Raw genomic sequence first — 16,630 nt, forward strand, 5'->3', positions numbered from 1 at the left:
CCCTTTGGTGGACGTTTTTTCTTTCTTTCTTTCTTTTTCTTTCTTTCTTTCTTTCTTTCTTTTTCTTTCTTTCTTTCTTTCTTTCTTTCTTTCTTTCTTTCTTTCTTTCTTTCTTTCTTTCTTTCTTTCTTTCTTTCTTTCTTTCTTTCTTTCTTTCTTTCTTTCTTTCTTTTTCTTTCTTTCTTTCTTTCTTTCTTTCTTTTTGCACGAGAGCTAAAGGTCTCCACGTACCCGCGGAGCGCGGCTCGCCGCCCCTCCCGCCCAGCCACGCCGCCTTCCGTCTGCTCCTGGCCCCTCCCTTTCGCTCGGCTTCGCGGCCGCGCGGCGCGGCGGGGGAGCCGCCGAGGGGGTGCGTGCGACAAAAGGGGCGGCCGCCGTCGAGGGCGGGCAGGAGAGGAGCGGCCTGCCTCTTCCTCCGCGCGGCACAGCGGGGCCGCCGGCCGGGACCCTCGCTCGCCTCTCCATCCCGGCTGGGCGGGGGAGGGGGGCGTCCGGCCGCCCCCGCCCCGCACTTGCCGCGCCGGGCTATGTTCGAGTAAGGAACGCGCGGCAGGGGGGAGGACGCGGCGGCGGCGGTGGCGGCGGATGGGTGCCGGGCTGGCCAAAGGCGCGGACGGCGGGAGCTGGCGCGCAGTCCGGCCGCAGGGAGGCGGCGGCGGCGGTCCGGCGTGGGGGAAGGGGCTCCGCTGCGGCTGGGCAGGCGGGGGAGCGGGCAGAGGGGATGATCCGGGCGGGAAGAGGGCATCGGAGGGCCGCGCAGTCCTCGGCGATCTCCGGCGGGTTCGCTCTGCGTCCGCCGGCTTTACGCTTTGCGAGTGGGGTTGGTCACTTGTCAGCTGGCAGGAGGATGGAGGGAGAGATGGAGGGACAAAGGAGCTGCCGGGAGGGAGGGAGGGAGGGAGGGTTGGTGGAAGAGAGTGCGTGGCATCCTTGCCAACGGCGACGGTTGGTTTGGAGCGGGGGGGGGATGCCGATTCTGGTTGGCGGAGGGCAAAAAGGAAGGAGCCGAGACGCGCGGTGAGGAGGAGGAGGAGGAGATGCACACGCCCCCCCTTCTCCCCCCCCCCCGCAACGCTGGTCTCTAATTCCAGGAAAGGACCAGCCAGGGCCGCCCCTGGGTAATGCGCGCGCCCCTGTGCAAATTCTCAAGCTCTCTTTCGAAGGCTGGGTTGGGAAAGGGTTCAGCTCAGGCTGGCCCCGCCCCTTCTCCTCTTCCTCCTCCTCCTCCTCCTCCTCCTCCTCCCCCCTCCCCATCTCCCCGTCTCCCCACACGGGTTTCGTTCAAGCCACTCGCCGTCTCCTGCTGGGGCATCGGCGATTCGCGGCTGGCCGTCCTCTGTGTTGTGTAGCGCCTTTGTTGCGCGGGGGCGTGCGGGTCTCCGCGCCTGTTGGGCTGGCGGGGGCGCGCGCCGGCTCAAGAACCCTTTGGCCGGTCCTTTTCCGTTCCCGGTATTATCCGACCGCAATGACCATCTTCTCCAGCTGCGGGGACAGCCAGCTGATGGGGAATGGAGCTCAGTGCCTGGAAAGCGCCAGCATGGGGAAGGCTGGGTTCACACAACTTGCTAATCTTGGCCTTTTTTAAACCTGGTTATGTTTTCTGTGGCTTCCTGTCTTGTGTGAGGCCAGCCTGTTTGGTTAGTTTATGGTTCGGTATATTTTGTGAAAGTGAATTACTAGGTTATACACGCTGGGTAAATGCAGCCTCCCGTTCTCTCTTTTCCAGCTTTTAAACTTTTTCTGTCCCAATATTGCACAGGCTACTGATGTCCCCTGTTGTTCACTCCTCACCCCCAACCCCCACATAGACAGAGGCTGCAACAGGAAGAATGTCAGCCAGTTCTTGGATGATCCTGATGTTTTGACCTGTGTGTCAACAAATGTGTGAGCAAACAGACATGCCACGTGCTTTTGAGCAGATGTATGTGATTTCGTCTTGCGCTGAAACAGGGGTATCCTTGAGCGCGTCAGAACACCTGCGATTCCTTCTCTACTCTGGAGAAACATCATTAGCCTCTTGGGCAAAGCAGCCAGCTTGTGGGAATCTTGAAATGTATTTTTAGCAACTGAAGGAGTTGAATATAAAATTGTACGGTAAAGAGGATCTCCAGAGGCACTAGATTTATTTGCCCAAGCTTCTAATCTACGGGCCCTCTGCTTATACAAGTGGGAGAGGAAGATGAGTTCAAAAGCCCTGAAAAATTGCCACAGAGATCGTTGTTTTTGAATGGTGTGCACTGTTCTAAAAGTTCTGAGCTCCTTATTCAAAACCCTGCAGGCCAGCCACATGATTTTGAGTGCGTGAAGATCATAGGACCATTGGGGTGCCAGAAAATCACTGGTTAGATTCACACAGCCCACTTAAGGAAGTCAGTTATGAAATTAGCAACTGTGGCTGCATATATATACAAATGCTAGATTTCGTTTGTTTTTTTTGGGGGGGGTGTCCTTGTTTAGTTATTTCGTGGCTTGGCATGTTGTGTAAACTTGGGCCATTTGGTGAATGGACAGTTCAGTATATTTTGAAATTCCCCAGATGAGTTTATTAACAACTAGGTAGTGCATGTTGTGTGAACACAACTATTCATTCTTACCTTCGGCCCCATGGCAAGTTCCTCTTCATGTTAATCGGGTATAGATCAATTCACATTTTTCAGTCCTCAAGAGAAAACAAGGTCATTGAAATCCAGGTATTAACAAATTAGAAGTGTCATGTGTTAAGAGAAAAGGATTGTCTCTGGTCTATCCTTATGGGACATTATTTTCTGCTTCCAAAGAAATGAATTAGAATCCACATGAAGTTAGACTCATCCGCTGAGGTTCCTTTCTCACATTACTGAAAAAAGAGAAATTCCTTCAATTGCATTGTGGGTAAGCCATCTTTTTTGCACTTTTAAAAGGCCATTTGAGTGCTTAAAACACTCAGTAGACACGAGCTTGGGAGCTTGGAGACAATCTTTTTACAGAAAAATCGCCATTGGCCCATGGGGCAGATCAGCCTTTACTAAAACGTAAAGGAAGATTTTGCAAGGGGTGCTCACTCCTGAGGTTCCAAGCTGAATTTCCTAAAATAGCTTCCATAACTTGAATCAGTATGAATTTTGTCTCAGTGATGCAGTTGGAAGCTGATAGGCATGTTTGGGGTAGATGCAGCCTCCGTATCTATGAGTAGGTTCTGTGGAGCAGGAAGATTGTTTCAATAAGAGTATAGGCATGGGGTTTCCATGCAAGGTCTTGTATCTCCAGATAGTTAACATCTCCTCCTGTGTACAGTTGGCCCTTGATCGTGCAGTTGGATTACTTGTGCTTCACTTGAACTGTTCAAGGTTAAGTGGGTTGCCTGTGCCCAGGGAAGCGTGAAAAGAGTGTCTTGGTGCAACTCTTTTGTTCCCTCCCAGCATCTGTACCGCATAATCCGGAAGACAAACTTCTGGAGTCCAGGCCCATGTTGCTAGAACTGCATGTGATTTGGAGGCTGTATTCACACAGCTGCATAACTTAATCAGTTACCAACCTGGCGTCTGCATCTGCAGAACATGTGGAGTTCTTGATGCTCTCTGAGCTTGGTTGTTTGCTTGCAGACGTTTCATTACCCAACTAGCTAACGCCATCAGTGCGATGATGTTACCTAGTTAGGTAATGAAACATCTGCAAACAAGCACCAAGAACTCCACAGTTCAACCCAGAGCGACAGATATTCTCTTCTGTTTCCAGAACATGCTGGGCTTGGTTACGGTTAACTTGGATCCTTGTTTTAATGACTTGGATATGTTGTGCAAACCTGTGCCGTTTGGTTAGTGTACAGGAAATGCAGGAAAACATGCTGCATTAACTCAGCCTAAGAGCTGAGTTCCAAAATCCTTTGCAGAGGAACATGGGAATCATCTTTTGCCTTTTTTGTTATTTTGTTAGCACCCCCCAGACAAGTGTGAATGATCTTTTTGTGGTCAGCAGCTGTAATTAATGGGATGGGGAGAGAGTGAGTGTCGGAATGAGAGGGCAGTGATACCAAAGATGTTAAGGCCATTTAACGTGGGTGGCCAGAAGTAGAATTGTCTGTTTTGTTCCTGTTTTGAGGAAAAGGAGATCTTTGTGTTTCAAACAAGCCTTTGCTATAGCTTTTGTGTGTTCCTCAGCTTAAAATGAAGGAAAAGGGCTGTGGATTAGAAAGGGTCCCCGGAGCCAAAAGAAAAAAAGTTTAAGGAACACATTTGGGTCTACACCCTCAGGTTGCTCATTTCTGCCCTGAAACTAAAGCTTCCCAAAGTGACCAGGGGAAATATTTGCCTTAGCATGTTAGCTTGATTCTACAGCAGTGTTTCTCAAACTTGGCAGCTTGGACTTCAACTCCCAGAATTCCCCAGCCAGCATGGCTGGCTGGGGAATTCTGGGAGTTGAAGTCCATAAAGCTTAAAGCTATCAAGGTTGAGAAACGCTACTCTACAGGGATGTTTTTTGAGCGCTGTGCTATGCTGAGAGTCCTCCGGGGGCGATACAGCACCTTGGGGTATCGGATCTAGCCTCCCCCCTACTTGTGCCTTCTGCTGGTACTGCCTGGAGCTGAGAGCAAGGAAGGGGAGCATAGGAAGATTGGGGTGTCTTGTTCCAGGCTCCTGAGTAGCATCTTCTCCATCTATTTTATGGGCACATGGTCTCCGGCTGTGCAACGTGCATGATCCAAGTCCCCATGTCTCCTCCCCATTCTGTTGGTGGTGCTGAACCATCATGGCCTGTTTGCCGTTTATAGCACACCAGCCTTTCAGTTCCTGTGCAGTCCTGCTCCCAACCACATCCTCCCTCAAGATCCCTGTCTCATGTGCGGACAGGGCAGGAGGCTGCTCAGTGCTACACAAAGGTCAACCCCAGGAAGTGAGGGCCAACAGCATGAACGTGTTGCCAGCACAGAGTGTTATGACTGCAATGATCATGGGAGAAAGGGGGGGGGGGAGTCAGTTCATTCTTCCTTCCTCTCCCAGTTCCAGTGAATGCAACATCACCCTGTGTTATTCTTGCTTCTGCAACTAACTTGCGTGGCCTTCCGTTGGCTGTCCAGGAACTTTCTCTGCGGTCTTGCTTGGTTCTCCATTCCAACAGTCCTACAGAAGGTTGGAAAGAAAGTCTGTGTAGGGTGCAGGACTTTTTCAGTCTGTCTGTCTGTCTGTAGGTCTGTGCTCAGCAGGATAGTGCTTCAAAGTCAGAACAGACAGGGTCAAATTTAGTCTGGCAGGAGAAAGATGGATGGTGATGATGATAATAATAATAATAATAATAATAATTTATTATTAAACTTGTATGTTGCCCAACTCCCAGCAATTATGAATGGCCCAGATCTGGCCAGGGGCTGCAGAGAAAGAAAATCCCACTGCATCCCTGTTGGGGGGCAGCTCAGAACGTTGCTAGGGACTCCGTTCTTAAGGCCCCTGTCTTCCTCCTTCTGGGCCTTGTGACTCAAAGGCAACTTATCCCGTGCCTCTCCGTGCGCACAAACACAACACAATGGAGAACCGAAATTCACACTGAGACAATGCTTCTGAACCTACCTTTACCAGATCCTCACACCAAAGCACATGCTAACAGAGACAATACATGTACTAGCCCCCAGCAGGCAACATGTATGCGCATACCTTGAATTCTCCCGGGGGGGGGAAATGCATGTGTATGCAGACACATGTGTATTCCTGACTCGTTTGTCACGCAGAAGAAAATACAGATGCCTTCAGGGGCCAGGCTCGAAAAAAGGTTGGAAAGAAAGCCATGCGCTGTCTGTTTTCCCACACACACCTTATGTGTTGCATCATCATCTGTCATAAAACAATCAAGTGCACCTTCTAGAGGACTTGTGATCTAGCAAATCTTGCTTAACTACAACTCTCTGAGGCCCTAGTTGGCATGGCCAATGATGGGGGGAGGGGGGAATGAAAGATATTGGTGGGGCTCAAAAAAATTCAACTATCATGGCCTGGCATCTGTTCTATGCAATAAGACCCAGCTATTTTTTTGATTCCATGTACCTCCATATTTGGGGTGGGGGTGGGGGTTGCAATTAGGAGTTACTCTATTGGTGGTAAAGGTTTCACTGCCACAAGACATTAAAGTATAAGGGAGTGTTTCTCAACCTCGGCAGCTTGAAGATGCGTGGACTTCAACTCCCAGAATTCCCCAGCCTTGCTGGCTGGGGAATTCTGGGATTTGAAGTCCACACATCTTCAAGTTGCTGAGGTTGAGAAACATTAGTATAAGGATACTTCAGGTCTCTCTGGGGTGGAAATAATTAGGTAGAATACCCTTTTCCAAGTTAGCATCTTTGCATTCTTGTTAAGAGTAAGGGAATATTTCTGAAATAACTGGGTTTTTGTTTCTCAGTCCAGAAATAAAACAAGGAATAAATAGAGGACATCAGCAACGTAATTCCAGGAGACTCCTGGGGACTAATGCCAAAAACGACTTGTATGTGGCCAGTTTGCTAGAATTTTAGGGGTTAGAAGTGGATTTCTTTAGTACTTCAACCTTGCTGGCCATCCCCTTCTCTAAAACTCTCAAGACTGTTTCCTTTTTCACTCTTACGGTATACGTAACAGTGAGTACAGCGAGGGGGTCGGCAACTTGTGGCCATGTGGCTCATGTGGTCCTTGGCTATCAGAAAGGCAGGCAATTTCAATCTTTTGGCAAGTTTGATCCGCTGGGTTGTCCGAATGAAAAAGATGATAAACCAGTGGCAGAAAAAGATGAGAAAGGTGCAGGCCCACCCTACACACGGCCTCACCCATTCCTGCTAGACTGTTTCTGGTGCCTTCCCTGAGAGAGAATGTGAGCCTTAAGTCAGAAAAGCTTCCCTGTTCTTGACCAAGAATCTTTGTGCATACCCAAAGAGATGTTCCAGCATCAACCTCATTTTCACATCTGCTGATCCTCCCAGGCCTCCAGAGCTCCTGGTGATGAGGTGTTGCGGGTCCTCTGCTCCTAACCAACCCTCTAGATTGGCTGCATTAGATGTCGCCCCGTATTGCCATCCAAAGGCATTTCTGGAATCGATTCAGTAGGAATAGCTTGCTCTGAACCAAAAATGGGTGCCTTCCTTCTCTCCCAGCATTGCTTTACAGCAGCAGCAGCAACGGGGTTAACCGATGCGATTGATTGGCTAGGAGCTATAGCACTTGTCCCAGAACTTGGTATTTGGTGGCAGTGTTCACACAGCACCCTTCCCCAGGTTAGCTGTAGACCTAGCGGTTACATTCGCACCCGATCCCAAGCTCAGTGATCTTAACTTTGCTTATTTGGGCGGGACCTAGCAAGTTGTTTCAACCATGGCCATGTGGTTAGTCCACAGCTCAGTGGATTCTGCAAACCCAGGAAACTGATTAAGTCAGTGATCAACCTTGCAAAAAAAAAAAAAATTAAAATGAAAGTCTGAATTCTGATTCATAGGCATGATTTATCCCGGGTAGCTCAGTCGCCATCAATATAAATGTGAAGTTAGATTTTTCCCCCCACCTGCCTCCCACACATTGCTTTACACTTAGACGGAAAGGCATTTCACATTTTCCTGCATGGTCCTCCACTTTACAGAGACCCTGCTGAGTTCCTTGCAATGCCTTCTTTTTTAAAAACCACCCTTCATAATGTGAGGTCATCACCATCTTGAGGACTTCCTTGCTCAGAGGTAACTCTAATCCCAGATAAATGCATTCAGAACATTGGGACTGTTTGGTCACTGGAGAGTTGAAATTTTTTGGCACCATGCAGTTCGTAGTCTGATTCACCTGGGACATTTCCAGTGATTATAACTCTCACGATTTCTTGGCAGTTTTCAGATTTCGACACCCACTTGGGTGGACATGCCCAGGACATACCATAATTATGTCAGGCTTGGGGGTTGCAGAAAGCACAGGCAAGCAGGAAGGGTGTGTATGTGAATGACAGTTAGTGCTCACTTCTCTAAACAAATATAGAAGCATAACAGAAACATAAATCGTGTTTATATTATACGTTATAATTATAATACGATAACTTCTACAAATAAATTGGAAATATTTAAATAATTTTTATGCCGCTTCTCGTTACAGCAAATCACAAAGCCCTTTATAGTAGCCCAAACATTATTCCAGAAGCAAACAGCAAAGTCCATCTAAAAAAGGAAATAAAAGCAGAGCATAGTGAAACAAGATTAAAAAAAAAAAAAAACAAGCATGAACAAGATGAAGCCAGGATACGTACAAGGTGAAAGCGAAATAAAACAGGAGAAAATGATTTCTTTAAACAATTACTGTTGGAGGAGTTTATTTCTTTCTTTCTTGGTCACATTTGTATAGCTGCCCAGCTCACGTGGTGACTGGGCAGTGTACATAATAAAACAAGATACCCCAAAACCATGAAAAACAACCAGTTTAAATTAATGAGAGAGAAAAATCAAAGAGAAAACGGCCGAAAAGCATACAAAAGCGTACATTCAATTAACTATCAGATCGCTATCTAGCAGGCCCCACTCTGTCATGGGAACCCCAAGCTATTTGGCAGAACCATGTTTTAAGGGCCTTCCAGAAGGTCATGGAAGGCTGGGGAAGATGTATATAAAAAGGTTTCTTAGGTTTCTAAGAAATGCTTTCAGAATGCCAGTTTTGAAGGCTGGCAGAAGGTTGCTCCGGGACCAGCAGATCCAGGTTTTTACAGAAATTGCTGGGTGATTTGGAGCCAATTCCTTTTCTTTCAACCACATTGATTTGCTGTTGTGAAAACAACATAAGGGGCGATGCCACGTGTATTGCCATAAGCTCCTTTGATCAGGAATGGGCAACCTCCGGCTGGGGGCCACACTTTGTATTTTGGGGACAGGGCCACAAAGGAAGAAAAACTCACCCCTACGTGGGAAATGTTGAGAGAACTTTGTCTTTTTAAAAGTAGTGTGTTTATTTTCATTTAGTTTTTGTCTTTATTGAGTTTAGTTTAGTTTTTATTTATTTCCCACCCAAAAGGGTGGGAAACTGTGGCTTTGGTTTTTAGCAATCCGGATCGGAAGGGGTTCTAAAACTGTTCCCATCTCGTCCAAAGTTGTATAACGCCATCGGTGGAATGGGTGATGGAGAGGCTTGCCAAGCGTGTCGGAGGAAATTAGGAGCAATGGGCAGTGCCAATTTCATTCAGATGGCCCAGTCCTGTTGGCCCTACCAGTGGGGTTCAGATATAGCTGTTACTGCTTGAGTTGGAGAACCCAGGAACAGAAATGCCATTCACAGAACCGAGCAATGCAATGAAGGAGGCTGGCAGGATGTACCTTTCTGGAGCAAAACTGTTTTGCGGCATCAGAAACTTGGTGCCTTTTCCTATCCACGCCTTGGGAGCATAGGACCCCAACAAATTTTGGGGGAGGAGCATAGGGAGGTGGGCTTGGCCAAACTGATGTTCCCTGGAAAAGCTGGAGGGCAGTCGGGTGAGCAGTGATCCTTCAAAACACTGGTTTGTGTGCAATATTCTCCCCCCCCAAAGCAGCTGTTCAGTGTAAAATAACCACCTGTTGCAAGCATTTGTCTGGAGAGGACGGGAACGAGGGAAGCAAGAGCTAAACTAAGCGGGTGATGTACACACAGCCAAAAAGAAGAGCAGGTGGTCTTCAGCCTACAGCCACAATTTGCTTCTCCTCCTTTCTCTCTTTCTTCTCTGCCCTCTGCACAAATATTCGTCTTTCATGCCTTTTCCTCCGCTCTCTTTTTTCCTCGCTCTCGTTTGCACCAGGACGCAAGGCAGATCCCCGGGTGGCCGGTAAGTTCCCTGCTAGATTGGGGGTCGGGGCGGGGGGGAGGCTGCGTGCATGAGTATGATGGAGAAAGTGGGGATGTTCTTACTCCCCACACCTGAAAGATCGTGTCCTAGAGAAAGGCTGGCCTTGCATGGGTTTGAAGGATGAAGCCCCACTCCAGGAGGGTGGGGGGGCATCTTAACCGACCGCTTTCCATCACGCCTGGCCCTGAGGTTTAAGTTGTAAGCTTACTGTGCTGTCTAAATGGAAGTCTTCCAGTCTGGATTCACAGAAGCTGGAATCGTTTCACCTCTGACAAGCCTAGGTTTCAAGCCTGGATTTCTTTAAATCCAGATTAGTCTGCTTTTGGAGACAGGCATGTCAGAAGGGAAGATAGCAGTGCTGTTTGGAGGGAGGAGGATGAGATGCCAAGCTGGTAGACCAGTGTTTCTCAACCTTAGCAACTTTAAGATATGAGGACTTCAACTCCCAGAATTCCCCAGCCAGCATGGCTGGCTGGGGAATTCTGGGAGTTGAAGTCCACATATCTTAAAGTCGCCAAGGTTGAGAAACACTGTAGTAGACTTTTACAATTCTGTCCTTATATTTGTGTTTAAAATAATGACCATCCTAAAACGATGATTAGCACGTCAGGCCATTATATATAAAAATCTTGTTTTGGCACCCCATTGGCTGGGGAAGGAGGAAGGAAAAAGAAAGGGAGCTCCCTTCCAGAAGGTTTCTTGCTTGGTCGTCAAAGGCTTATTTTTATAAGCTAGCAAGCAAATACCTGTCTACCAGTTTGCCAGACTTACAATGTTTACCCTCTCTTTAGGAGATTAAGTTTTATTTCATTATCCTGCTTGTTGCAGCTGGAAAGAACTAAATAGGCATTGGGCATTGACAGCTAATAGGTTATCCTTTTGCGACAAGGCTCGCTTACTCAATATCTATTTTTTTGGATTTCTTTTGCGCTGGAGCCCACTCTCCTTATGGCCCCTGGAATGTATTAAAGCATTAAAGATCATAATGCTTGCTGCTCCACTTAACATTTGAACGACTGGAGAAACGTCCACAATTTTTTTAACCATTCAAACCGCTTTCCTCATGAAAATAGGAATGATTTTTTTTTTTTATAAGCGGCCAAGAGGCTTATATTTGAAAGGAGCAAGAAAGCAGGCTGTTTCTTTCTCATGACATTTGCACGCCGTCCCAGAACATAAAGCTTCTTGGGGCAGCTTAGAATAAGCAAACAGAAAAGCCATTTCACATAAGACCATAAAGTCCAACATCAATGTTAAAGTAAACAAACATAAAACAGAAGTGAGGAACGGAACATAGTGCCTGGATTCCAGAAAGGCAGTCCCCTGCACTGCAGCAATTTGTTGCAGTTTTCATTTGTTGGTAGCCCCCAACCAATGATCTCCCACGTTCTGGAAGTCCCCCTTAGGAAGGTCAGCGTCACCTGTACTCTACTGCAAAAGCTTCTTAGGTTGGTCAAAATGAGGAACCAATGCTATCAGTGGTATTATGGGAAAGGGGAGCAGGGAAAGGCCAGTTTGGTCTAGATCAGTGTTTCTCAACCTTGGCGACTTTTGAGATGAGTGGACTTCAACTCCCAGAATTCCCCAGCCAGCCATGGGGAATTCTGGGAGTTGAAGTCCACTCATCTCAAAAGTCGCCAAGGTTGAGAAACACTGATCTAGAGTACTGTAACATTAGTTGTCTATTCCAAATTGTGGGTTCGATTTGGATGGTATATCTGATGTGAACAAGGTGACCCGCGTGGCTTTGAACACCCCTCTCTTTTTTTCTTTTGAGTTGTGGGTCACCGTCTGTGCCAATTTGGCCATTGATTGTATGGCTTCAGTACAGGAAGGATTTTGTCTATTGGTGCCAAATTGTATATGCCACTTGCTTACTTGAAGGAAAGGGGGTCACAGAAGCCTATGAGACTGAAAGAAAAGACCCTAAAAGGATAACAGCCCCCACCCCCAGGAAGTAGCTAAAGGCTATCCTGTCACTATTAGTGCTTAGAGAAAGATGAACCAGGATTGAAGAGACTCCCTAAGCTGGAGAAGTTAGGGGTTTCCATCTCTTAGGAGTGTAGGAGATGCTACAGAGAAGACACATCAACCATAATTAAATTAAGGTTTTATGTGTTTATATATTTTATGTTCTAATGTTTGTTGTGAATCGCCCAGAGTTCCCCCATTGGGGGGAGATAGGCGGTTGAAAAATTTAATAAATAAATAAATAAACCCCCCACCCACCCTGTTCACTTCACGTGAGTTAGGGAGCCTCAGCATGACCCCCTTAAAGAAGCAGAAAAGACAGGCCAAATCTTGCTAGGAGAGAGGACTGAAGTCCCCAGGAGGACACCCAACTCTTCGTATTTTGTCCTGGGCGCCTGGCTTGTTTGCAAGACCCCAGATCTGTCGTCAGCTGCTGCTCCATCTTGACGGCTCCTTAGAATCTCTACTGTCTCCTAAGGTGACCCAAGCTTGAGATTCGGATCCTGTTTCACCCCTTGAGAAAGCAGTTTCCTGTTTGCATTCCTCTGCGCCCAGAATAATTCCCTGGATGGGAAACAGAAAATCCTGCTGATGTCATTATTTGGCCTAGCTTGACTCAGGCCCCAAGGGAATTTCTGCATCTTTAAAAATCCCACAGAAGGGAGAATGGGGGGCGGGGGGGGGAGAAAGGAGTGACTTTTCCAGATCTTGGGATCATGTTTTGAGACAGCAATACAGCTGTCAGGCTGAAACAAAACAGGTTTGGCTTCAGCCAGGCATTACTGGCAAACCTCGTAGCAGTGGCCAGGTTCAATATCTTGTTGAGCAGTGAGGATGAAGCACAGATCTGGCTGCAAAGAAATACACCCAAAAGTGTTCATATACTCAATGAGGGCTTTTTTCCAAGTTCACAGTTCACAGAGTATCTTTTTTTATGTAGCAGCGTGTGGCTACTATAGGATAAATACACAGGCAGCCTTTCCCGGAATTTTCTGGGCAAAGGTTGCACTTAAACCTTCGTATGTAACCATGTAGGGACATCAGCCCGGAATGAGAGTAATCTCAATTCTAATTTAGTTAGATTAATATTCCTCCTGCTCTATCATGAGCAATGGGAATTTTGCTGTAATTTGCTTCCCTGCCTTCAGTTCTGGATAGGGATAGGAGTCTAAGTTCAAGAGATTCCCTGGATGATTGGGATCCTCGTGAGGGGAAAAAGGCAGACCATAGAGGCAGCCTTGTGCTTCGTAGAGGGAAGGTAGGATATTAGTGTAAGAAAAAGAAAAAACAAACTTCTGTACAGAGGCTTTGCACAGCCTGGATGTAGCTACTGAGGGGCTGGGACCGCACAAGATCCTGTGTCAGGTCAGTAAAAACTCAAAGGCAGCCTTCAGCCAAGACTTCAGCTCGAGTGGCTGCATTCACACATTGAATGAATGAAAAAATCATTGAGTTGGCTAGAGCTTTGGGAGTGTGCGCGTGCGGCTTAGTGTGTTGAACAAATGAAGCCAGGGCAATTGCAAATGCAGAAGATAGGTCCAGCATGTTGGCTGAATGAACTCATCTGATGCAGAAAAGGCTGGTGGGTGGGAGCAAGATGGAGATGTTTTTTCTGAGGGTGGGGGAACCCAAGTGGGCTGGGGAGGCTAGGACACTGTAATGGTATGTGGGCATGACCTTGGGAGACAGGAGGAAGAGCCGCAGATCAGACAACCATCATGCAAGAGGTATCTTGATGGGCGTTCACTCTTTTGAGGTAGTCCAGACAAGAATAATGAATCCTAGCTCTTATCTTTACTGTAAGGTTACATTAACAGGATCTTGCAAGACTAAAAGTATTTCTCCCCTCCTTTCCTTTTACTCTGCAGAAAACTAGGGAGGGTCCCTTCTGAAATGCGTCCCACACCCTCCCTCCTCCTGTGGGCTCTTTTGCATGACGGTTGTCTAGTTTGCAGCTCTTCCTGCTGTCTCCCAAGGTCATTCCCACATGCTATTACAGACACAGCTTGACATAGGAGCTGATGCTTGAGTTGGGGCAAATGCATGACCTGGGCAGGATCTTGTCCTTTCAACTGGGTCTCAGCTCTTTGTGCTCCCTCTTGGCTTCCTTCCAGCAGTGGCACCACCTCTCCCCGCACGACCCCCAGCAACTCTCCGTCTTTGAGAAAGCGCCTCCTACAGCTGCCTGCCCGGCCTGCTCCAGAGCCACCCTTGGAGACCATGGTGGAAAAGGGCACCGATAACCCTGCTGAGCGGGCCCCTCCACCGGGGCCCCCTCAGGGCAACCCTCTCAACTACCCACTCAGCGGGCGCAGCTTTATTCGCAATAACAAGGTACGATGGACATCTGGGGGCAGGTAAAACAGTGGTAGAATGCCTTTTTCGAGATCTGATTGTTGAACTGCTCAGCTGGTGTGGTCCTTTCTATGCATTTCTCACCACCTGGCAGCCCTTTGAGATAGGCCAGATCAGGAAAGAGACTCCACAAGAAATACTGGAAGTCTCCTTTATTGATATAGGCCAGTGTTTCTCAACCTTGGCAGCTTTAAGATGTGTGGACTTCAACTCCCTGGCTGGCTGGGGAATTCTGGGGGTTGAGGTCCACGTATCTTACAGCCATCAGGGTTGAGAAATTTTGAAAGCCTGACCGCATTTCCCCTTCCCTCCCTCTTGTAGTAAAGACAGTCAAGGCAGGAGAATCTTGAGCTTCCTTCTCACGCCTTCCTGTTTTCCTGGGCAAAGTTAATGTTTTACTTATGGTCGCCGTGTATCTTCTCCAAGGTCATCTCTGCACTTCTCTACACCACCAGAATGGTGGACTTCATCCATTGGGGTTTCCAGATTACAAATGATCTCTCCTGAAAGCTATGTTGGGCCCTTCATTGCCTGCTTTTCTGCTGCAGTTAGCTTGTTTGTTAAGGGCACTTTGGGTATACTGTTTTTGTTATATGCCCTTTTTCTACAGATACTTTTTTCATGTTTTTTTCCTTCTACATTTTTAAACAAATATTTATTAGATATGTATAATATATATTTATTATATATTTATTATATATAATTATAATTATATATTATTACGTGTATTCATTACAATTATTATGTTTATTTATTACAATTATTACATACATTATTATATATGTATAATATATAATTATTATATATTATTACCCTGATTTTACCTATTATGATGGCCCCTGATTCAGAGCAGGGCCTGAAGAAAGGAGGCTCTTTACAGACTGAGCAATACCTCCCTGGTCAATTACTGTCCCATTCAAGGTATTGCTTCAGACCCCCAAATGAATGAATTCACTGCAGTACTTTATTTAGGCCAGTTCTGCCAACCACTCAGTTTGCAGAAAACAACTTTGGACATGTGTCCTTCCTGTGAACAGTGCTAATGTTCCTTTTCCTCTCTCTTCCTTTCAGAAAATGCAGAGCTGGTACAGTGTAAGTAGATGATGATGATGGTATTTTTTTTATCCTGCCTTTTTTATATAGGACTCAAGGCAGTGAATATATCTAAAACTCCTTTCTCCTCCTATTTTCCCCACAACAACAATCCTGGGAGGTGGGCTGGGCTGAGAGTGAGGGAGCAGCCCAGCTGGTTTTCATGCCTAAGACTAGAAATCACCATGTCCTGGTTTCCAGGCTAGCACCTTCACCACTACACCAAACTGGCTGTTCAATATTGTTTTTCTGTAGGAGAGTTAAGAATAAAAGCTATTAGAAGCCTAAACATATTGCCTTAAGATAAAGAGTCAGAAGGACGAAAATTCACCAAAGAGATATATTGCTTTATGTCCCCAATCCATTTGAGTTTCTAACTTAAAGACTCTTATTAAGGAGGGAGCCCTATAGATGCCGTGACCACCTGTCCTTTATTATAAAGGTCTGTCCTTTATTTCAGAAAGCTGCCCTTTAGATTTATTTAATTTAATGATTTGGTTTCTTGGTTTTGCTCTTGGTTTTTTCTTTGTAAAGCAAAGTTATAAACATAATTGTTATTTTTTTTGGTATCCTGATGAACCTCTTTCAGATTCACTCCTTTTTCAGGTTGGGCCTTTATTTTTCCCCCAGAAAAGATGGTCATTGTACCTATAGAGCTCAGCAGAACTCATTTTACTTGTTTCACTGAATGTAGTTTGCACGTTTACTCAGAAACTGGGTTCCTTGCTGCTTATCAAAGTTATCCAAAAGAAATATAGCTGTGCATTTCAGAGGGCATTCTCCTCCCTCAGCAAGATAAGACCAAAAAGAAAAAAAAAAAGGATTTGCTTCCTTACCAGATTCTCAGCAAATCTAAAACAATCCTGGGTGAGTTGTTTGGCGCCCCCCCCTCCCCCCCCAGCTTTTCTTTTAAGTTAACTACAGTACTTCTGACATTTTTTGAAAGCCTAAGCAGAGGGAGAATTGGGGATTCTGGGGGGGGGGTAGGGGCACTGTTTAATTTTGCCTTCATGTTCAGTTTACTTCTGAAACAGACCGTGGTAAATTGCATTTGGGATTGGAAGACCAGCTTTGAAGAGCTCTTCCTCTGTGCAAAGGAAAGGGTGTCCTGCCATCTGTAGCTTGTGTTTGTTTGCATAGTCAGTGGTTAGATATTGATTTTGGAAATGTGTTCCGGGCTTCCAGGCCAATGATCCCCAAGGTAACTTTCAGATTGTTTATATTAGATGAGTGGAAAGGGTTGCCTGACTGGGTTTTTGTTTTTTTAGAAAACACAATAGTCAAATAATATTTAAATAGGCTAATCTGATTGAGCTGGGGAGGAACACCAATATTGGTACAGATAGTCCTCGTTTAGCAACTGTTCACAGTTATGACAGTGATGAAAAAGTAACTTTGCAACCAATCCTCAAGTTGATGACCTTCGTGGGTCTGTAAG

General features: G+C 46.4%; 1 protein-coding gene across 3 annotated transcripts in view; it reads left to right on the top strand.

Moving 5' to 3' along the window:
- Positions 1-302: 302 nt before the first annotated feature.
- GRAMD1A (GRAM domain containing 1A) overlaps positions 303-16,630 on the top strand; it is a 41,585-nt gene continuing 25,257 nt past the window's right edge. Inside the window, exons 1-3 of one of the 3 annotated variants that reach the window (XM_088139997.1) lie at positions 303-535; positions 13,860-14,079; positions 15,172-15,192. In XM_088139997.1, coding sequence (XP_087996123.1) covers positions 528-535; positions 13,860-14,079; positions 15,172-15,192 — 249 coding nt within the window. In that variant the 5' untranslated portion in view covers positions 303-527. Of the gene's footprint in view, positions 536-12,421; positions 14,080-15,171; positions 15,193-16,630 lie in introns of those variants that run through there. The other 2 variants (XM_088139998.1, XM_007432202.3) reach the window with 2 other exon arrangements.

Source organism: Python bivittatus, unplaced genomic scaffold (genome assembly GCF_059951505.1).
Source record: "Python bivittatus isolate LINGU-HERP-01145 unplaced genomic scaffold, Pbiv_v1 ctg000310_np1212, whole genome shotgun sequence".
NCBI lineage: Eukaryota > Metazoa > Chordata > Lepidosauria > Squamata > Pythonidae > Python > Python bivittatus.